Source organism: Hemiscyllium ocellatum, chromosome 5 (genome assembly GCF_020745735.1).
Source record: "Hemiscyllium ocellatum isolate sHemOce1 chromosome 5, sHemOce1.pat.X.cur, whole genome shotgun sequence".
NCBI classification, from domain to species: domain Eukaryota; kingdom Metazoa; phylum Chordata; class Chondrichthyes; order Orectolobiformes; family Hemiscylliidae; genus Hemiscyllium; species Hemiscyllium ocellatum.
Genome location: NC_083405.1, coordinates 58,706,513 through 58,728,385, shown reverse-complemented (window position 1 = coordinate 58,728,385; position 21,873 = coordinate 58,706,513). Strand labels below are relative to the sequence as shown.

Genomic DNA, 21,873 nt, shown 5'->3' with positions numbered 1-21,873 from the left:
TAGTGTGTTTCCAATTAAACCTGTTGGACTATAACCTGGTGTTGTGTGATTTTTAACTTCATCAATTTATCCATCACTACTTATTCAGAACAACAAAATTAACTTTTCCTCCAATCCACCATTATAAGTTCTGTAGCTAAACGAGGGGAGAGAAAATTTTCAAGGGGTCCTTTTATACAAACATCTGTTTTATGAACGCTGATTCTTAATGAACGTGATCTGATATAGGAGTATAATTTTTAAAGTCCCAACATATGAACTTTTTCTCTAATTATGAATGGCTATATTGTCCTGCATTGTGTTCCAACCTGCGTACAAACCAGCTTTCAAACAGACTTGAGAATAGAAGCCATTCAGAACCCAGGGACTGTCTGTATATGATCCGTCACCCTCAGATTAGAACAATCTTAAGCAACGATGTAACTTGTGGAAATAGCAGTGGATGATGTGCAACATCATCTCTAACATTATTATGCTGTCTTCAGATAACTCTTTGGAACACCATTTTTTCCCAACATCAATCTATTCCTCGTAACCTGAAGTCCAACTTTGTATTAAGAAAGTTTCAATAATCCAGATAATTTGAATTAAAATTGTAGATAGTGTGCAAAATGAGATTTTGATGTAGTGAAGAGATTCGAAATATCATTTCATTTTAATGATTCAGTTTTATGGATATTAATAAATGTTTAAGTGTTGAGAGTATTTGATATCTAACAATGAGGCATGATATTTCGGGGCATTGTGTTAACATTTTTTGTAATATTTCAATTTTATTCATATCTAGATCATTACTGCTTAAGTATCACACATGTTTATAACTTTCAAACTATTTTTCCTCCATTGTATCACACAAATTTGGTTTGTTGCGATTACAGTAAAGCCAAAGCTTAAATGTCCACAAAAGTCTTGAATGTTCAGCATTGTGACTCTTTTGTTCTTTGTATGTCAGGCAGTTCTGTGAAGCACATGCAGATTCCATATATTTACCATTAGATGGAGCATTTTCAGCTCCAAAAATGAGAGGAACCTCATGACTAAACCAACCGTGTCATGACTCAGATACTTTGAGGGAAATTTGTTTTATCCTGACTTTTTTACAACCATAGCCACAGTAATTCTGTTAGTATTGTAACAAAAAATTAATATATACAGAATGGTGTCATAATGATGAAGACTTTAACCTTTTAGCATGGACAAATCAAATTGGCAAAAGTGATCTGCAAGATGAGTTTGTAGATTGTTTGTTTGTTTTTGTGGCAGTTTCCTGGTAAAATATGAGCTGTCAATATGTCGGGATCAACTTATTTTTGACACATTTTTGTACATCGATGAAGGTTTGCTTAGTGATCACATATGAAAAAATACTTGGGGACAAAAGTGATCAAAAAACAATTGAGCTCCATATTAAATTTGAGAATAGTGTGACAAGCTTCCAAACAAGAACCTTAAAGTCAATTAAGTAGTAATGGAGAGAAGAACAGGACCAGCTGAGTGAGTAAATCGGTTAAAAGAAATGGCAGTAAATAAACAACAGAAAACATTGAAAAACTGTTTGACGATTATTGTTCCATTAAAAATCAAAAGCATAGTAGGAAAGATACGTCGAAGTATGAATAGCATTACATTAAGAACAGGTATTTAATATTATAAACGATAATAAGACAAAGGATTAATAGAATTTTAGAAATCAGCAAATGACAACAAAAATATGATGAGAAAGCAGCATAGAATAGATGTAAAGTAGTTTAAAAAAAGTTATGAGTGCTTTCTCACATGTAAAAACTAGAATGTAGCTGAAGTAAATGTTGATCGATTAGAGGCAATTTGAAATAAAAAAAAAGGCAGAGGTATAAAAAGTATTTTGTTTGTCTTCACTATAGAAAAACACAAAACATATCTGAATAGAGCAACCAAGGGATAGTTAAGACTGAGTGTAATCAGAGTTGGAAGTTCATCCTGCACTCTACCTCTGTTAACTGCTGCAAATGTAAGTAGGAAGCAATATCAATGATGATTATGCAACCCCATGAAAGTAAATATAGAGTCATAGAGAGATGCAGCACAGAAACAGATACTTCGGTCCAACTCGCCCATGCTGACCAAATATCCTAAATAAATTAGTCCCATTTGCCAGCATTTGGTCCATATCCCTCTAAAGCCTTCCTTTTCATATACCAACCAGATGTCTTTTTAATGTTGTAATTGTACCAGCCTCCACCACTTCCTCTGGCAGCTCATTCCATACACGCACCACCCTCGGAATGAAAAAGTCTCTTTTAAACCTTGCCCCTCTCACCTTAAACCTATGCCCTCTGGTTTTGGAATCCCCCACCCTGGGGAAAAGACCTTGTCTATTTATTCTATCCATGCCCCTCATGATTTTATAAACTCTATAGTCACATCTCAGCCTTCGACCCTCCGGAAAACATTCCCCGCCTATCCAGCTTCTCCCTGTAGCTCAAACCCTTCAACCCTGGCAACATCCTTCAGAATCTTTTCTGAACCCTTTCAAGTTTCACAACATCCTTCCTATAGGGGGGAGACCAGACTTGCATGCAGTATTCCAATAGTGGCCTAACCAATGTCCTATACAGCTGCAACATGACCTCACAACTCCTATACTCAATATGATGAAGAGTAACATTCAACACATTGGAAAAATCCCTGTACGTCCTGTCCAATAAAAGCATTGAGCAATCTGGTCAATTATTGTCCGAACTGTTCGCTTATAATCATTAGCAAATGATGGAAGATGCCAATGGCAGTTTTGTTGAGCAAGAGTTATTCGGCACTAATGTTCAGTTTGAGTTTCCCAGTGCCACTGAACTCCAGACCATATTACAGGCTTGAACCAAACCTGAACAAATAGCTGCATTTCAGACGTGAACTGATAGTGACAGCCTTTAATTTTAAGATAGCATTTGGCTGAATGTGGCTTCAAGGACCCTTGGGAAGCAGTGAGAAAATTTCACTATGTGGTCATACATAGCACAAAGAAAGATGGCTATGTTAATTGGGATACTCACCGTCTCAACCCCATAATGATCGTGGTGGTAAGATGACAGTGGGTGGGAGATCACATGTGACCATCAGAATAGTAGAAGGTCAACAAGATTGATCTGAATTTTTTTTCATCAGGCAATTCCTATGTTCCATGAGTTAACAATTCAGAGAGCAAAAGAACTATCTTTGTCTCTTGATTTCACATTAAGCATTTCATACTAAGCCTGGCAGGAATCTCCAGCAGCTCCCTTGTACTCCCACCCCACAGTTCCAATCAACGTCTTTGTAATTCTTCACATTACACTTTTACAGTATTCCAATGTTCTCCCTCCTTTCTGCATATTGAAGCTACCTTGTTAACCATGAGCTAACTATATCCTAAATTGGGTCAATATTTGGCAGATTACAGAATTGATCTGACTATGTACAGTGTGCAATTTCTTGAGTGTATTCTCTTATTTTAAAAAAAAATAGTTTAAGCTTTTGAAATCTTTTCTCATTCATCTCCTTCACACTTGGTGCCATTACTGCATCGCATTATTCAAAATTGTTCATCTTGGATTCTGTTTCCTGCATTATCCATCCTTCACTGGTGGATTCATTGGCATGCCATTTTCACAGACAAAAAACTTAGGCATCATTGTGTGCCACAAAATGCTCAATCATCTAGTCTAGATTAATCTCATAATTTATATCCACTTCAAGCCAGTATTTATACAGCTGTTTAAAGGCTGTGGATCGAAAACATTAACTGCTTTTCCTGGAATCATCTTGCAACGGTCAACTATTTTATATATAAAGGGAGAGAAAATGTGTTTCGTTCTCAGAATGTTACACTAATTGTCAAGATGCAAGTATTCACGATCAAAATTAAGAAACTTACTTTCATCTAAATTACCTAGCATTCTAAAAAAGCTTGAATTTAGCATCTACACATCCCAAGCATGTAAAACTTAGTTGCTAGGTTGGGATGATCAAGCTCTAAGGTCACCTCATTAAGAGACATGCTTGGGCAGTGCAGGAAGGCATTAGTTTGTCTCCTGCAGAGTTCTCTGCTGAAACTATCAAACTTGGTTCTTTGCAAACAGAGGAGGAGCTAAGTGAAGGTAAGGTCAGAGTGGGCTCAAAACTCTGACACTCAACTTAGCACAATCTGTGCATTTCTCTTATATAGAGACATCCTGCTTTTAAAACTATTGAGAACAAATAAAGCTTGATCTTTTTATCTACATAAGTGCTTTATTATGGAAGAAATAATTTAATTAAAGGAGCTGAACTCATTCAGCAAATTAATGTTTGCAACAGTTTGTTTAATAGGGTCCCATGTTGACACAGCAGGAATTTAAAAACAAGGAACCTGTTATTTGACTAACCAGCAAATAACTGGAGCCATATGTAATTGAGCTCAAATAGACAGTCAAATTATTGTTTGCTATATAATTGGGACTCTGATTGCTGCTCTGCTGTATTAAACAGCACTAAATATGTTTGTTCTGCAGACTTATATCAGCCAGATAAACCATTTAACACCTTACTTGCATACTTGAAATTAGCGTTGGTCAAAGATCAAGTATTTAGTTGAGATCTATTGCTTTAGTTTGAATTTTAAAATATTTAAAACAAATCTTCAACATAAAATTCTCCATGTAGAAAACTTTTAACTGCCATAGACAATGAAAGTCTTTTTCCTAGGATGATGACGTCAGCTTGTATGAGGGGGCATAGCTACAAATTGAGGGGTGATAGATTTAAGACAGATGTCAGAGGCAGGTTCTTTACTCAGAGAGTGGTAAGGGTGTGGAATGCCCTGCCTGCTAATGTAGTTAGCTCAGCCACATTAGGGAGATTTAAACAATCCTTGGATGAACACATGGATGATGATGGGATAGTGTAGGGGGACGAGCTGAGAATAGTTCACAGGTCAGCGCAACATCGAGGGCCGAAGGGTCTGTTCTGTGCTATGTTGTTCTATGTTCTATAAATGTCACTGGTATGACATTGAGCTATTGGCATTCACTAGTTTATTGTAAAATGGTCCATGCTTAATTTTAAATTATGGGGAGAGAAATATTATGAATATATTATGTGTTTTTAACATTACGTCCAAAAATTTGGTTGTCAACCTGGTTTAGTGGTAAGGTTGCTTATTTGACCAGAAATTGAACACACCAGTTTGGAACTTTAACAGGTACTAACCAACAATCCACCTGTCTGCTTGGTTGGATGGATGTGAAAGATCCTGTGACATTCAAAGATGAGCAGGCAGTTTACATAATATGCTTGGTAACAGTCATGGCATCATTCAGACTGATTAGCTGCTCCATGTTGGACATTGCTGTTGAAATTTCCATCAAAGTTATATGAACTGACATAATAACAGTTATTATTCAACAAAAGTAAATCACTTGTTGTATAGCTGTTGGGGATGCCCTGTAAACATGAAAAGTGCAACGTTTCTAATTTCAGAGTGACATTGATTGTTCACGTTAGTCAAGAAAAATATGTCAGCTTTGGGGCATTGAATATCCAGGCCAGTGCATAAAAAGCGTTAGGTTATAGAAAATTGCTTTCTGTTGGTGCCCAATCCTTCTTATTTGATATTTATAGCTTCTGTTGATGCTATTCCTGGAATCTGGATCAGATGGCCTACTATACACCAGTAAAAACCAGATCATCTAAATAATGGATTTGATATCTTCGAAAACTGCTGATCTTCATGAATTATCTCGAGCATCTGCATAGTTACTTCATTCTGCTGCTTTAAAAATAGAATGCACGAACAGATCACCTTGAGGTAGTTGTGGCATTGAGTCAGAAAATATGGCATCTTTGTAGCAAAAATCTCTAACTATGTAGAGAATAATATGGGGATGGGGGGGCAAGGAAAGCTTTAGTAGGAATTGCTAATTACTATAACATTTCAATGCCCCCTCCATGCACAATGCTTAGGTTAACTTTGCAGGGCTTTGATAAAGAGTCGTGTAGACTCTAAACATTAGCTTGCTTTCTCTCCATGGATGCTGCCTGGTCCACTTTGTTCTGCAGCATTTGTTTTCAGTACGGATTCCAGCATCTCCAGTAATTTGCTCATTCAATGTATGCAATGTTGGTAGTTAATGAAACAAGGTCCTGCTTTTGTCTCCCTACATTGCTTCCATTTCAAATTGTTAATAAAATAGCACTGCAATTTTTTCACAGCAGGTTAATACGTTTCCTGGGCATGCAGTAGAATATGTTGTTTCCGTTCATTACGTTTCTGATAAACCAAGATACTGGAGATGATGGAAATTTGAAGTAATAGCAGAAATTGTGAGGCATATTTTGCAGTTCTGGAAGAACCTGTGGCAAAAGAGCTAAACATTCTGATTGTGTGTGTGTGTCTGTCTGGCTCTCCCTCCCTCCACCTCTCTTTCTATATTTCTCCAACCTCCCCCCTCCTCCCAAAACCACCACAGATACTACCAGACCTGCGGAGTATTTCCAGCATTTTATGTTTTCCCTTCCTTCAACTTGGGACCTGCAAACTTTGACAAATTCTGCTTCGGCTCTAACTGCTGTACGTCTGGGTTAAATGTCATTCACAAGAAAACGTTATCTGTCCAATTGCACCCAATGAATTACCTATGAAGGCTTCATTCCACACAGTCTCAAAGTTAATACTGAAAGGCACTTGATTTGATGGGCTGCTTGTAAGAGAGACAATATGGGCTCTTGTTGGATCTGCAGCCAGTAGGTGAGGCCCCCACCTGGGCGGAATTCCGCCCCTTATGTGATTGTGTCCAATTTCATTTAATAACGCTTGTAAAGTCCATATATATGTGTGTGCCTATATTTATGTGTATGTGTATGTGCATTATAAGTACCATGTCTGTATATACACCATTTAGCACAATTTTATTTAAAATAATATAGTTGTTATAGTACAAAGGAGACCTTTCAACCCACTGACTGTAGTGCAATCAATTCAATGTCATTCCCATTCTGTAGCCCTGCAAGTTTATTTCCTATTCACTTTTTAATATGCTTGGATATGCCTAGAGAATGCCCTTCTTAAATTGTTCAGAAATTGTGTTTGACAGTTTTGTACCAGTAAATGAACATTGCTGTCAAAGAAGAGGGCTACTGTTGAAGTGTTTTCCCTTTTCTTTAGACTAACTATAGATGTAGCTGACAGGTGGTATTTGTTCACCATTAAATCACTGTCACTATTTGAACAACCACAGAAATGAAACAATTGGACATTTTATGATTGTACAGTTGTACAGCATGACTTGTATTTAAAAAATACAAACACATTCTTCTGGTTGGCTGAAATGCTGAGATTCGGAGATATGTCCGTACCATTGGCAAGATTTCTCTAGCACTTAATAGGAAATAATAACATTTGACTTTGTTCTTTCTTTTAAAAGAAGATATTTACTCTCTTGCTGGCCCACCACCAAATGCACGATAATTCATGGTGTACAGTCCACATTAACTTAGTATTCATCATTATTAATTCCCAGTATTATTGATAAGCCATAAGTAGAGAAAAATGTGCTCTAAGCATAGGTGTTAACAAAAGAAGGCTGTGCACATTAGCACATTATTCTGGAATTGTGCTTAATCAACTCTGTTTTCACTTACTATATTCTTGCTGCTCTTTTTTTCTGGAGACGTATTTTCCAGTGGGATCAGATTTGTTTTTTTGATCATGGTTTCAGGAACTGGTTTATGTATTCAAATTCCTGTTCAAGTTAGCACTATTTCATCTTGCATTCAGTGTTTCAGATTTCCTACTTTTGGCAATGCAGCTTTACAGCACAGTTTATAATTGAAAATTATGTACATCTGCTTATTTTGGAATGGAGACTTTCAAAAATATCTTCACGTTTTTGTGGCGCATTGCAAGCATGCAATAGGAAATAATAACATTTGATTATTTTTCTATTTTTAATCAAATTCTTTGATCTTAAATTCTTCACTGTGGTCACCTTAGTGAATTAATTTGTCAATGTTATGGCCCCATAACTCGACAATAAATATAGGAAGACAGGAAATACTACCCTCCATATTATTTTAAACTGAGATCAGCAAGAGGCCTTTAAATGATGAGCATAATTACAATATCAGCTATTATTCTCATGGAAGAAGAAAAACTGGTAAATATGAGAAGCAAATTAACTTCATAGCGCCTCCTCTGAATATTCTTAAGGTGTATTAATGGCATTGCAGAAATATGCTCCATAATAACTTCATATTTAAATGGCCTGCCAAAATTTCTTGTTAGCTTGACTGTGGGCAGTCACTTCAGTGGTGATTGTTTTTCCCTTACAGCATTCTTTTAGATGTCTACAGTGAGTGCTAATAAACTTTGAATGCATTTTCACTGGGCTGTCTAATGTAACAGAACAGAGACTGCCCAAAAATTAACTGCCACCCTGTTAACTTCAGAATCCTAGCCAACATTATCCTCAATAGATCCACTGAGCAACTGAAATACCCACCTGTTCTTAGGCCCATTGTGTGCCATCCAAATTGGGATCCTTCAACATACATTGGGAAGGCAGAAGCTATTCTTTTTGGTTGACGGCACAAATTCCATTTCCCAGATACCCACTTCATCCTTTATTATGGCAACTAACACACTAAATAAGATTGTTCATAACATTCTTATCATATTTGACATGATTTGGAGATGCCGGTGTTGGACTGGGGTGTACAAAGTTAAAAATCGCACAATACCAGGTCATAGTCCAACAGGTTTAATTGGAAGCACCCTGGCTTTCAGAGTGACGCTCCTTCACCTGACGATAACCTGATGAAGGAGCAGCGTTCCGAAAGCTAGTGTGCTTCCAATTAAACCTGTTGGACTATAACCTGGTGTTGTGTGATTTTTAACTTTATCATATTTGAGTGTGAAATGAATATCCAAAAACACATTCATGCATCAGTTAAATTGTCTGTATATATCCTCCCTGTAGTTTTGCCTGGTTTTGCCTTGGTTCACCTGATACTTTCCTCCATTTCTTTATTATCTTTACCCTTTACATAATCTGAATTTCTTTGTGCCATAATTCTCCCCAAGTTCTGCTGACCCATCACGTTTGTGTATATTATAGGTGAGCAGTGCATCAAGCTAAAATTCTCTGCGAGGATGCGAATGCCTCTCTGGCCTCACCTGTCCCTACCTCTGTAACCTCGAGCACTCCCACAATCCTCTGAAATCTCCGCCCATGCTGAGAGGTTATTTCCCCTTGCAAGTAAGTCTAGTATCATGAAGCATAATCTCAGAATAAGTGGTCATCCATTTAAGACAGAGGTGAGGGGAAATTTCTACTCTCAAAATGAAGTGAATCTGTGGGATTCTTTACTACACAGAGCTGCAGAGGCTGTGTTATTAATAAGATTCAAGGCAAAGAGATTTTTCATTAGGGAATTGTATATCGCAGGGAAAAGGCAGTAAACTACTTTTGAGGTTTATCAGATCAGCCATGATCTCATTGAAGGGTGGAGCAGGCTCAATGGTCGATGGCATATCTTGCTGTAAACGAAAAAGCAAATGGAATTAAATTATACAAATTATATGAAATGGGTGAATAGTTTAGGTAACCTCATTGAAATGTACACAGAGTACTCGAACTGTTGTTTGTAATTCCTCTCTTGCATATGTTCACATACTTTACTATTGTCAGCATTTCTACAATTGTAAGATATCTTGCATTATTGTGCAGTCGTCCATGACCACACAATTCTCGGATGCTTGTTTGAACAATAGTTACCCTGGATACCTTTAGGTAATGTGGGAAACTTGCAAAATGCATCAAAAAAACCTTAATAAATGAGGTACACCAACAGTGCATAACACTCACTGTCTTAATTTCACAATGAATTCAAGGTTATTCTCATATCCTCTACCTCTATCAAACTTCAGTCAGTCTAGAATTTTCTCACAACCTGCCCTATAGCTAGGTTACTGTTGGCTGTTGTCTAATGTAAATCATTCTCACCCTCACCTTCAAAATCTTCCATAATGATGCTTCATTGCATCAAGTGGATAATGATAGGTCTCTGGCTTTTCCTGCTAATGCACCATCAAGAAAGTACAGCTTGTTCTTGTTCTACTACTGACGTACTATATTTTGCGTTCTAGGATTATCAAAATCTCAAAAGAACTGTATCTTGTTAACATTGTTTCGAAAACATGCAAAAGTTGTTCTCAGTATTGTCCTGGTCCACCTGCCCTTGTGCTGATACTCATCCTAAATCTTTCTCTGATTTTTGTCATTGACAATTTGTTTACTTGCCCAGAGCTCTGACCGTTATTTTTTCATGCGATAAACTAGTAGATGAATATGTTGTATTTATCGCATGCCATTTGACCTTTTTGTAGGAGGCACCACCTGAAACCGCTGGTCCCTTAACAGCAACAGAAGAGAGGAAAGAAAAGGTTCCAAGCCCACACCTCAGCCATCTCGTTGTTTTAAATTCTGCTGAAACACTATATGGTCTTGCAGAAAGGGTCGTTGCTACAGAATCTTTGTAAGTTCCTGGGCAAATTTTGATGGAGGGTTAAAAGCACCATTTTTATTTTCTTTGTAAGAGAGGCTTTGAAAGTCCAACAATATAGAAGCTATTTACCATCAAAAGGGGTTCTTACGGAATCATAGAGCACTTACCACAGACAGGTCAATTGGCCCATTATCTAGTCTGCCTGTTATTTTCCCCTCATGAACCATATAATTTAATTCCTTTCTTGCTCATTGCTAATGTACTTCACTGTGCCTCTTTTACAAATAGTTCAGGTAAAAAAACACTTTGATTCAGCAAGGCTTTGTGGCAGAAATACATGTATTAAGAAAGGTGCATTCAAGATTATTTCTAATCATCCTTTGGTTTAATTTTTTAATGAGTCATGAAAAATATCAATTACGTATTCTAACATTTTGTAAATAACCATCAAATGAAATATAAATCTGAGCTGGTGATTTGATATTACAGCAGTGATGAACATCTAATGGTTAAGCATTTTAGATTACATTAGATTACTTAGTGTGGAACGGGCCCTTTGGCCCAACAAGTCCACACCGACCCGCCGAAGTGCAACCCAGACCCATTCCCCTACATTTATCCCTTCACCTAACACTACGGACAATTTAGCATGGCCAATTCGCCTAACCTGAACATTTTTGGATTGTGGGAGGAAACCGGAGCACCTGGAGGAAACCCATGCAGACACGGGGAGAATGTGCAAACTCCACACAGACAGTTACCTGAGGCAGAAATTGAACCCGGGTCTCTTGCGCTGTGAGGCGACAGTGCTAACCACTGTGCTGCCCACACTGTGCCACCTTAAACGAATCCTACTTTTGGGAATTTCCTGCTTAATCCTTTCTATCTAATTAGTTTATCTAGTTTTTGATCATCACTGAATTTCTCCTTTTATGGTTTGAAATCCATTTTCTGTGCAGGTACCTACAGAGATTAAGATTTAGATGGCAACAGTGGAGTAGGCTCATCCACTCCATCTACTTTTCTTTGTCTTTTTGCTTTTCTTTTTTTTAGTTTTTTTTCTACTTACTTTCTGGAGAGAAAACTTGATCATGGTGTCAGCGACAGCATCACAACTTCTAGAGGTCCAGAATGTGGCAGCAACTGGGGCCCTAGATCAGAACTTTGACAGTTGGAGACCAAGCCCAACGCTGGAAGAGTGAGCCCAGTGCGGTGGTTAGGGAAGAGCCCCCCATTCCCCCAGCATCTGCAGTGATGGTGAGAGCAGGCAGGTGGTGGTTTCCTGGAGAATGGGCCAAAGTAGAGGAGATCATGCCCTTGTAGGGAGTGCGAGCTCAGCATGGCTTAGCATTTAGAAAGACTTGAATTTTTATCTTGGTTTTGTTTTCTGCTTAATATTAAAAAAGACTGTCATGTTTAACTTTTATCTTTGTTTTTTTATTTTTCTACTTTGTCCCTAAGATTGTGTACCTACGATTGCATTCCTAGGTACCTTTGTGCCTAGGTTGGTGCTGGGAATGGCGACTTTGTATGCTTTTCACTGTCTTCCTGTACTTCTGTACCGGAGTACATGTGACAGTTAATTCTAATTCTACATGAACATTTTTTGGGAGTTTACAAAATTTGCTGGTAGTCTAATGGATGAAATATAAAGGCTGTGTAAATAATTTAGCTGAGACATTAGCCAGCCATTTTCATTCAGTCATCAAACAGATTCTTCCCAGTCCTTATCTGTTCCATTCAGAAGTATCTTTGACGAGGTATGAATCTCTTGGACTTTAACTATGTAAAAAAATTGTATAACATTGTCAGATATATCTGATTAAGAATTGATGAAAGCAGTCATCTAAAGATATTTATTGCAAAACTTGGATTTAAAATCAGTGATTTAGTGTAAAGATGGAAGACTGTAACCAAACCAGCACGACCAGATTATTTGCCCCTTTTAATCCATTCTTATCAAATCTCCTGACCATCCTTATGAAATCTGTTCCTTTCTTGGATTGGGTAGAATTAATGATTTGCTTTGAGAATAAATGTGACGGTGAATTCACAGTTTGAAGTTGTATTTTATAGATACACCTCTTCAGAGTTCTCAGATAGAAATGCCCCTTCCATAGTTTCTTGTAATGTTCCAGATGACAGCTGACATGATACCTTCTCAGAGTGTTCAGAGATGGCTTGGACTGCAGATGCTGCTGCTCCCCTGCTCCTCTGATGCTGCTGGACGGGCTGTGCTGTTTCTATCTCCACAGTTTTATCAACTTGTCTCAAAACTTTCAACAATTGCTTAATGAATAACTGGCCTTATATCTTTTCTCAGGGTATTTCTAGCTGATCAATTTGAATGTTTGCAGCCGCATCTTGATGCCATGATGCCTTCAGCCAAGAAGCCTTTTTTGCAGCAGTTTTATTCACAGGTCAGGATTCAAGTTTTCGAACTTAATAAGAGCACTACAGTTGTGATGTAGAGAAGAATTTTGCTAATCTTAAAATGCCTATTTCTGCTGAAATAAGATCTCATCCAGTTGTTGGTTGGTTTGTTATATTTGGCCATTTTTCTTCCCTTCTGCTCTGACATCAAATAGACTGTGTCAACTGCAAGTGAGCTGCGCAAACCAATTTACTGGATTGTGGCTGCCAAAGCCATTGATTATGAACAGATGCTGCATCTTATGGCTAATGTTAAATGGGATATCAAAGAAATTATGTCACAGCACAACGTATATATTGATACTCTTCTTAAGGTAAGTGAAAACATGAAAATTATCGTAATGGCAAAGCATTACAATATATAATCAGACAGATATTTAAATTACTATGCAGTATTACAGGAATGTTTCTGGAACTCCTGCTTTGCCTTTTCAGTCAATGCAGTACAGTTGAATAGTTTTGAGTTGCTTATTAATGAGAGACATAGTATTTGCTTGCTTTGATCTTAAATAATAAAATCTGTGCAATTTATACTAGAATGTATTTATTAATTAATGGCTAGATATACCTTGTGAATTAATTTCAACTGTATGTTAAATAAATAACACTGAAAATGAGTTTTAAATCAAGCATCATGAGGTTTTTTTTAAAAAAAATTGGTTAACTAGCTCAGTATCCTCTTGCTTTCCTTTATGCAAGGTAGCCAGGTAGTCTAATTTACTACTGACTGTGGATTGAAACATTACATTTCATCATTATTCATCTCCATTTCCATAATCTTTTCAATTTATTTAGGCTGTTAATTAAATAATGTAATTTTTAAAACATTTACATTTATTCCTTTTCCCAACTACTCATTTGAGAATTAATTTTTTACTAATCTCTTTAATCCTGTAACCCCACCCCCCCGTGCATTCCTGTAGAATACCTTTTCATATGTGTTTTAAGTTGAATGCAATTTTTTTTGCATATGCTGGTTTGCAATCATTCCAAAGTAGAATATTTTACTGTAATGTAGTGATGTGATTGCATCAAACCAACTATAGCCTGAGTCTTCTGACTGCCATAATCACTATCAGTTTGCTGCTACTTTCTCACCCAGGGTCAGCACTGTGTGTTTTTGGGCCCAATTTGTTAATGGTGTAGGTTTAACTTCAATCCCACTGAATCCTCATGGTGTAAGAGCATTGGGAGAAGTCAAACCATGCCTCCTTTTTGCAGCACTAACTACCTTATTCCTGTAAGTGAAACATTTAAATGTTCCAAAGCTTCATTGAAAAGCTACAGAGAGATGGGAGTGCCTTATGGTAATAAAACTGACAACCAAGTGTTGAGGGGTCTGGAGCTTGTAAGTGGATGAGGGGATGGATTGTATTGGTGGGAGTGGGAAGGTCAGGTCAAGTCAAGGGTATTAGATTAGGGCAGGTCAGGGTGGGTAAGTAGTCAGTCGTGGTGAGGACCACACAGTTGCCAGTTTTATAGTTGGGAGATAGAGCAGGTTTCAATCTCTCGGATCTTTGCTGAGTAACTATTCAGGTGAATGAGTTAGAGCTCATGAAAGTCTCCAACTGTAACTCAACTCTGACTGGAGACTTTATTACAGAATTCAGGCTGACAGAAAGTTATCCATAAGTTTAAACTTACAGATAAATTTCACGGTCGCCAATGTAACAAATTCAGAACTTTTCAATTGGCTAATAGGCAACCTTCAGCATAAGTTATTGCAAAACTAATCTTTGTAAATTAATTATAATAAACAATGTACAGAAATCTGGCACTGTAGCTCCAGTGGGAGTTGGTCTGGAAATTAGACTGATACCTGTATACACCAGGTCTGTCTAGTTTTGAAGTTCCAATGTTAGAAAATGGTGGAACTTCTGTTTAATGCTATCGGTCCAGTTTCAGAGGGCAGGAACATTCTTCAAAGGTCAAGAGACCACATTGGGGACCCAATTGGATCTTTGAAATCATAACCTGAGAAATGGGAGTAAGAGCAGACAATTTGACCTTGTGAACCTGCTCGCCAAGTACCTCAGAACTTCACTTAACTCCACTTCTTTGGCTGCTCCCATAATCGTTCACTTCTACATTAATCAAAGATCTGTCTAACTCAACATTGAAAATATTCAGTGATACAACCTCCATTCAAAGGCAAATATTTAATTCAGGAAAATAGCTTTGTCTGTTTTGCCAAGAGGATAACTGATACACCTGTGTTACGACTTGTAGTCTCTTTACATGTACTTCTTCCCAGATCTGTAACTATTTCTTCCCAAACTACTTATTTGAAATACCTTAATCAAATCCCCAAAACCCAGAAGTCCTAAAACTGTCCAAACGAAGATTACAAATATTTGTTTTAAATGTAAGGCAAGGCACATTATTGACCCTTGATCTTTCTGCAAACGTTGAGAATTACCAAATCATCCAATACCTATCCTCTGTTGTCTCACTCAGTTACATTGTTTGCACAATGTTCTGCTTTTACCTTCCACGTGTAGCATCTCTACCAACTTTTGCATTCTTGCTCTTTCTATGAAATACCTTGCACAATTTCATTCTTGTCACTTGTTTCATGAAATAATCCACTGACATGGGTTCAATTTACATTTGTTCCACATATGACACCAGACACCAAAGTCTACATTCCCAATACTTTCTATTTTGATACTTTCCACTATTTCTATCCATTCTTGAATCAGCCAGTATTACTACCAGATGAACATTTGAAAACTCCTGTCACAACTCTATATTTCGTTACTAGGTTGATCATAATTGTAATTTCCTTCTCAATCCCAAGAATGAGCTTGCAAATCCATTTCCTTTATATTGATAAGATCACCAACTGTTGCTGTATCTACCTGTAACTGAAATCTTTATCACTACATTATTTCCTAATCTCTTGACACCATAAATTAAAACTCTTAAACCTGTGTCCTTCAAGGTGGTCCTTATCTGTGGCTGTTTCACTCCTCCCTCCAACCCACTTTCCAAGCTGTCTGTTTCATTGAACCTGACTCTTGTGCACTTTGCCTCACCAATGGTCGTCATACATTCAATTACCACTCAAAGAGGGCAATTCTCCACCTGTCCACTCTCCTGTCCTTCTGAAAGACCCTGCTTAAAATCTGTTTAATCACCAAGCTTTCCCTCATATCTCTGCTTATAGCTTTGCACCCCTGCATACTGCGGCTCCCCCCACCCCAGCTTCCCTTTGGACCACATTCAAGTGCTTTGTGATATTTTACTGCACTGAAAGTGCGATAATATACAAGTTAATAAGGTGTGTATAATTTTAATCTAGGATATGTTTACGATTGTGATTGTTATCTGTCACTGCAGGAGTTTGAACAGTTCAATAAGAAGCTATCTGAGGTTTCCAAACGAGTGCGTATACCACTGCAGGTCTCTAATGTGCTCTGGGAGCATTGTATTCGGCTGGCGAACAGAACCATTGTCGAAGGGTAAGTTGTCCTTTATTAAACACATTTCTGAAATTCAAAGTTGCAAAATGGCATGCATGACTGACATCAACAATGTCTAGGTAAAAACCTCCACCCGCCATGACCAGGGCCTCCAAGCCCTCCGTTTCTTCCTCTCCAAACGTTCCCACAAGTACCCTTCCACTGACACACTCATTCGTTTGGCCAAACTGGTCCTCACCCTTAACAATTTCTCCTTCGAATCCTCCCATTTCCTCCAGACCAAAGGGGTAGCCATGGGCACACGTATGGGCCCCAGCTATGCCTGCCACTTTGTTGGCTACATAGAACAGTCGATCTTCCGTAATTACACCAGCAGCACTCCCCACCTCTTCCTCCACTACAGTGATGACTGCATTGGTGCCACCTCGTGCTCCTGCGAGGAGGTTGAGCAATTCATCAACCTCACCAACGCATTCCACCCTGGACGATCTCTGACACCTCCCTCCCCTTCCTGGACCTCTCCATCTCCATTAATGATGACTGATTTGACACTGACGTTTTTTATAAACCCACCACTCCAACAGCTACCTGGATTACACCTCTTCCCATCCTCCGCCTCTACCGTATCCCCGGAGGACCAGTTCCACCACAGAACACACCAGATGGCCGCCTCCTTTAGAGACAGCAATTTCCCTTCCCACATGGTTAAAGGTGCCCTTCAACGCATCTCATTCACATCCCGCATCTCCGCCTTCAGACCCCACCCCTCCAACTGTAACAAGGACAGAACGCCCCTGGTGCTCACCTTCCACTCTACCAACTTTCGCATAATCCAAATCATCCGCCGACATTTCCGTCGCCTCCAAAAAGACCCCACCACTAGGGATACATTTCCCTCCCCATCCCTTTCCGTCTTCCGCAAAGACCATTCCCTTTGTGAGTACATGGTCAGGTCCACGCCCCCCCTACAACCCACTCTCCCATCCTGGCATCTTTCCCTGCCACCACAGGAACTGTAAAACCTGCGCCCATACCTTCTCCCTCACCTCCATCCAAGGCCCTAAAGGAGCCTTCCACATCCATCAAAGTTTTACCTGCACATCCACCAATATCATTCGTTGTATCCGTTGCTCCCGATGCAGTCTCCTTACATTGGGGAGACTGGACGCCTCCTAGCAGAGTGCTTTAGGGAACATCTCCAGGATACCCGCACCAATCAACCACACCGCCCTGTGGCCCAACATTTCAACTCCCCCTCTCACTCTGCTGAAGACATGGAGGTCCTGGGCCTCCGTCACCGCCGCTCCCTCACCACCAGACGCCTGGAGGAAAAACGCCTCATCTTCTGCCTCGGAACACTTCAACGCCAGGGCATCAATGTGGACTTCAACAGTTTCCTCATTTCCCCTTCCCCCACCTCACCCTCGTTCCAACCTTCCAGCTCAGCACTGTCACCATGACTTGTCCGACCTGCCTATCTTCTTTTCCACCTATCCACTCCACCCTCCTCCCTGACCTATTACCTTCATCCCCTCCCCCACTCACCTATTATACTCTATGCTACTTTCTTCCCACCACCACCCTCCTCTAGCTTATCTCTCCACCCTGTAGGCTCTCTGCCTTTATTCCTGATGAAGGGCATTTGCCCGAAACGTCGATTTTACTGCTCCTTGGATGCTGCCTGAACTGCTGTGCTCTTCCAGCACCACTAATCCAGAATCAACAATGTCTAGACAAAGGTGACGGAAATCTTTGCGGAATTCAGAGCTAATGAGTTTAAGTCTATTTATTTCATATTTTGTTAATGCACGTTTACTTGAACTTTATAGTACTTACAAGAGGTATTTTTTGTGGACTACAAGTCGGTAATCAGTAATCATTCATCAGAATAATGGATATTGGGATCAGTTGCAGCTCATTATCTTAAAGGATGATTTTGAGTCCATACTATCAAAACCAGCACAAAATAGAAATTGTTATACACATACTGCTATTTCTCAACCAATAAAAAGAATCAGAATATTTGTTTTGTTTGAATGTCCAACTAGTGCTGATGGTAGGTGAACCCTGCTATCAGTGTAAGCTTGGATAATCCGAATGACACATTCAGTGGAGTTGGCTGATAGTATATGTAAATATATTGCTCTATATATCTGTGGTAGTAAGCCAAATTCAAATCTCACTAACAAACCCCAATTCAAATTCAAATTTATACGTTATTCAATGCTTTAACACAGTTTAGTCAACTTCAGGATACTGGTTTGAATTCAAACTGAATTTACTGGATGAGAGAGACCTCTAAGTAAATCGTTTGAATAGTGTTTGACTCATTGATAAAAAAAATATGAAATAACAGAATAGATATGCCCTTAAACTTCAGAAAAAAAATGGATTTGAATTTTATATAGCATGGAGATCCCAGATAACTAATGAGTATTTCTGAAATGCTTTTTGTAATGTAATTACTTCTTGATTACTTCATATGAAGCTATCAAAGTCTGCTACACAAGGAGTTTATAAATGTAACATATTCATAGGAAGTTCATTAAAACTATTAGTAATTTGCAGTTGCTTTGAGAGAATTGAATTATGTTCATTATTATCACAGAAACAACTAACATTCATTGGTTAGGTAGCATTGTGGTCTCAGTAGCTACAATATGATGTTCAAGGTGGTGATGTCCAGTGAACAGAACAGGCTCGTGGGAAGTCTTTGGTAAATTCTTTCATTTATTGGGTGAAATTCCATCCCTCTATCTGCTTCTATACCACCTCAAATGCCTTCAACGTAGTTGTCAACTTTGTTCCTTTCACCCGCAGTCATCTTAGCCTTTGCACCAATATTTTTGTATATCAATGTGAAGCAATTTGGTAACATTGTATAGTTAAATCTGAAGAGATTCATCAATTTTATTGAAAATGTTGCATTATCTCATTGACCAGTTCACATAGAGAAATGGATTATTCCTATTTAATGTATTTACAACCATGAGTTACTAAATCACAATGTATTTATATACATAACTAAGAATGTTGCCATATCTGTCTGTCATTGTGGAAACATGATGTGGAGGAGCCGGTGTTGGACTGGGGTGGGCAAAGTAAAAATCACGCAACACCAGATTATAGTCCAACCTGCTGAACTAAAGCCTGGTGTTGTGAGATTTTTAACATTGTGGAAACAAGCAATTTTGAATATTCAAGAATAGTTATTCCTGAGAAATAAGTCCTCTATGATCACTTTCTTTGCTTAAGATCAAACTGTCACTTGCCAGGGAAAATATTTTAAAACAAGAAAATTCCTTGAAGGTAATTCGCACTTGCATTCCAATAATGAGTATGACTAATAATACCCAACAATTCATTAATATTTTGCAGTGCATGTCCACCCAGTTGCAATTTGTTTTGAAGAATTCTCTTTTGGTGTGCCAATTAAATTTTAATATTGGAATAGAAGATTACATCAACTTGGCACTAGAGAATATTTTCAAATAATCCTTTCTAATGAAGGCTGAGGTGAAAGCAAAATTTAGACTTTGCTGCAAGTCATAGTTGAACAATTCATCATTTTCATAATTTCTGAGAGTTACATTTACAGAGTTGTCATTTTCTTCCTTCCCTTTCCACTATAGTTACGCAAATGCAAAAAAATGTAGTAATGAGGGGCGTGCTTTGATGCAGCTGGACTTTCAACAGTTTTTAATGAAGTTGGAGAAGCTGACAGACATCAGGCCAATTCCGGATAAAGAATTTGTGGAAACCTACATTAAAGCCTATTATTTGACTGAAAATGACATGGAAAGATGGATTAAAGAACACAGGGTAAGAAGGGAAAAAGGCTGAAGTTTTTTTTGAACAACTGCAAAAATATTTTTGCAGCTGCAGAGTTTTAGATGTTAAACATGAATAATTTCACAGCCTATAAAACCGTTATGCTTCTGTTAAAATTTTAAATATCGACCGACAACTTTTATGTAAGCGTACTTTATTTCCTATTTACACAAATTTGTTTTGCAAAGTTGACTGACTGTTTTGATCTAAAATCTGACCTGTTTTCTTTGTGCAGGAATATTCAACCAAGCAGCTAACTAACCTAGTGAATGTTTGTTTGGGCTCGCATATAAATAAAAAAGCACGGCAGAAACTGATGGCAGCTATTGATGAAACTGACAGGCCTAAAAGATAGCCCTTACCAATTGTTGTGCTCACTGTTGTTCAAGCTGGCACAGGGATAAATAAATCCACTCTAAATAAATAAATAATGGCTTTTTGTGTTACACGCATTTATGATGCATGTTACTTGTTTTCTGATCAAAAAAGCAATGTTACATAATGAGCTGGGAACTGCTGCTTTAATGTCTAATGTGTGTTCACATTTAGCTTCATTCCTTTCTTGTTTGATATGCCCAATCCTCCTAGTAATCCTGTTTTTAGAATCTATATGAAAACTATTCACAATGTTCTGCTTATTCTTGGTGGGAGCAGGCTATAATTTTTTTATCTGTTGAAATATGGGTTGTAAGGATTATATATTGTAACAGAAGGAAACTGTATCTTAGTAGTGTTACTAAGTGTGAAGTACTCTATGTATTGAAGCAAATGTTAACTAAATTGATTTTACAATCTTTTTCAATATGTAAAAGAGTAAATATTAATAAATGAGGGCAGCTTATGCTTCATACAGAACTACTGTAAGTAAAGAAACACAAGTTAAATTCTGTACATCCTCATTTAATTTGTTCTGATATTAGAATTTGAAAACTAAGTTGTTCCTTGTTAAAAGTGTATCATGGATGGGTATCTCAACAATAAAAAAAAGCTCAAACTGGGAGATTTTTTATACCCTGCAACGACTTGTGTTGAATCAGTCATAATGTTACCTGGAGATTTTGTGTGGACAGCAAAATTTGATTTTTCATGACAATTTTCATGAAATGGATATTACCAGCTGCTTTAAAATAATAAAATCACTGTAAAATAAGTCATCATTCAGAGACTTCCTCTGTGTTATCACTAGGTTTGCTGTGTGACAGTAAAATTAATTCACCACCTTGTTGCTGCACATTATTTGATGCACCCACCTTTTTAAGAATTTCACTTTTTTCCATGACTATTAAGGTATATATTCCTTATGTATTTTTTTCAATTTTTCAGTACTTTTTGTAGTGTTTTCAGATATATATAGTTCTACAACTGAGACTGGTTTCATAATGGGCAGAGGGTAAAAATGAGTCTCCATGAGTGCTGTGCTAATGAGAAGCATCTATTTGAAAGTCTGACTTTGGGGTTAAGTTTTAATTATCTTAAGAAATAGAAGCAGGAGTTGGCTATTCAGCTCATTGAGCCTGCTGCAGCATTCATTAATGTCCTGACGTATCTAATTGTGACCTGAACTGCACTTTCCTGGCTAACCACTAACTGTTGACTTGTTTGTAGATGAAAAGTCTGTAAGTCTCTGCTGCTCTCTGTGATAGCTCCTTCCAAAAACTCATGGACCTCTGAGAGAAGGAATTCTTTT

General features: G+C 38.0%; 1 protein-coding gene across 1 annotated transcript in view; it reads left to right on the top strand.

Moving 5' to 3' along the window:
• The window catches only part of vps50 (VPS50 EARP/GARPII complex subunit), a 192,079-nt gene extending 170,743 nt beyond the window's left edge, over positions 1-21,336 (top strand). Inside the window, exons 23-28 of the mRNA XM_060824779.1 lie at positions 10,379-10,527; positions 12,821-12,917; positions 13,086-13,244; positions 16,273-16,394; positions 19,988-20,177; positions 20,422-21,336. Of these exons, the coding sequence (XP_060680762.1) occupies positions 10,379-10,527; positions 12,821-12,917; positions 13,086-13,244; positions 16,273-16,394; positions 19,988-20,177; positions 20,422-20,541 (837 nt within the window). The 3' untranslated portion in view covers positions 20,542-21,336. The remainder of the gene's footprint in view (positions 1-10,378; positions 10,528-12,820; positions 12,918-13,085; positions 13,245-16,272; positions 16,395-19,987; positions 20,178-20,421) is intronic.
• The last annotated feature ends 537 nt before the right edge of the window (positions 21,337-21,873 follow it).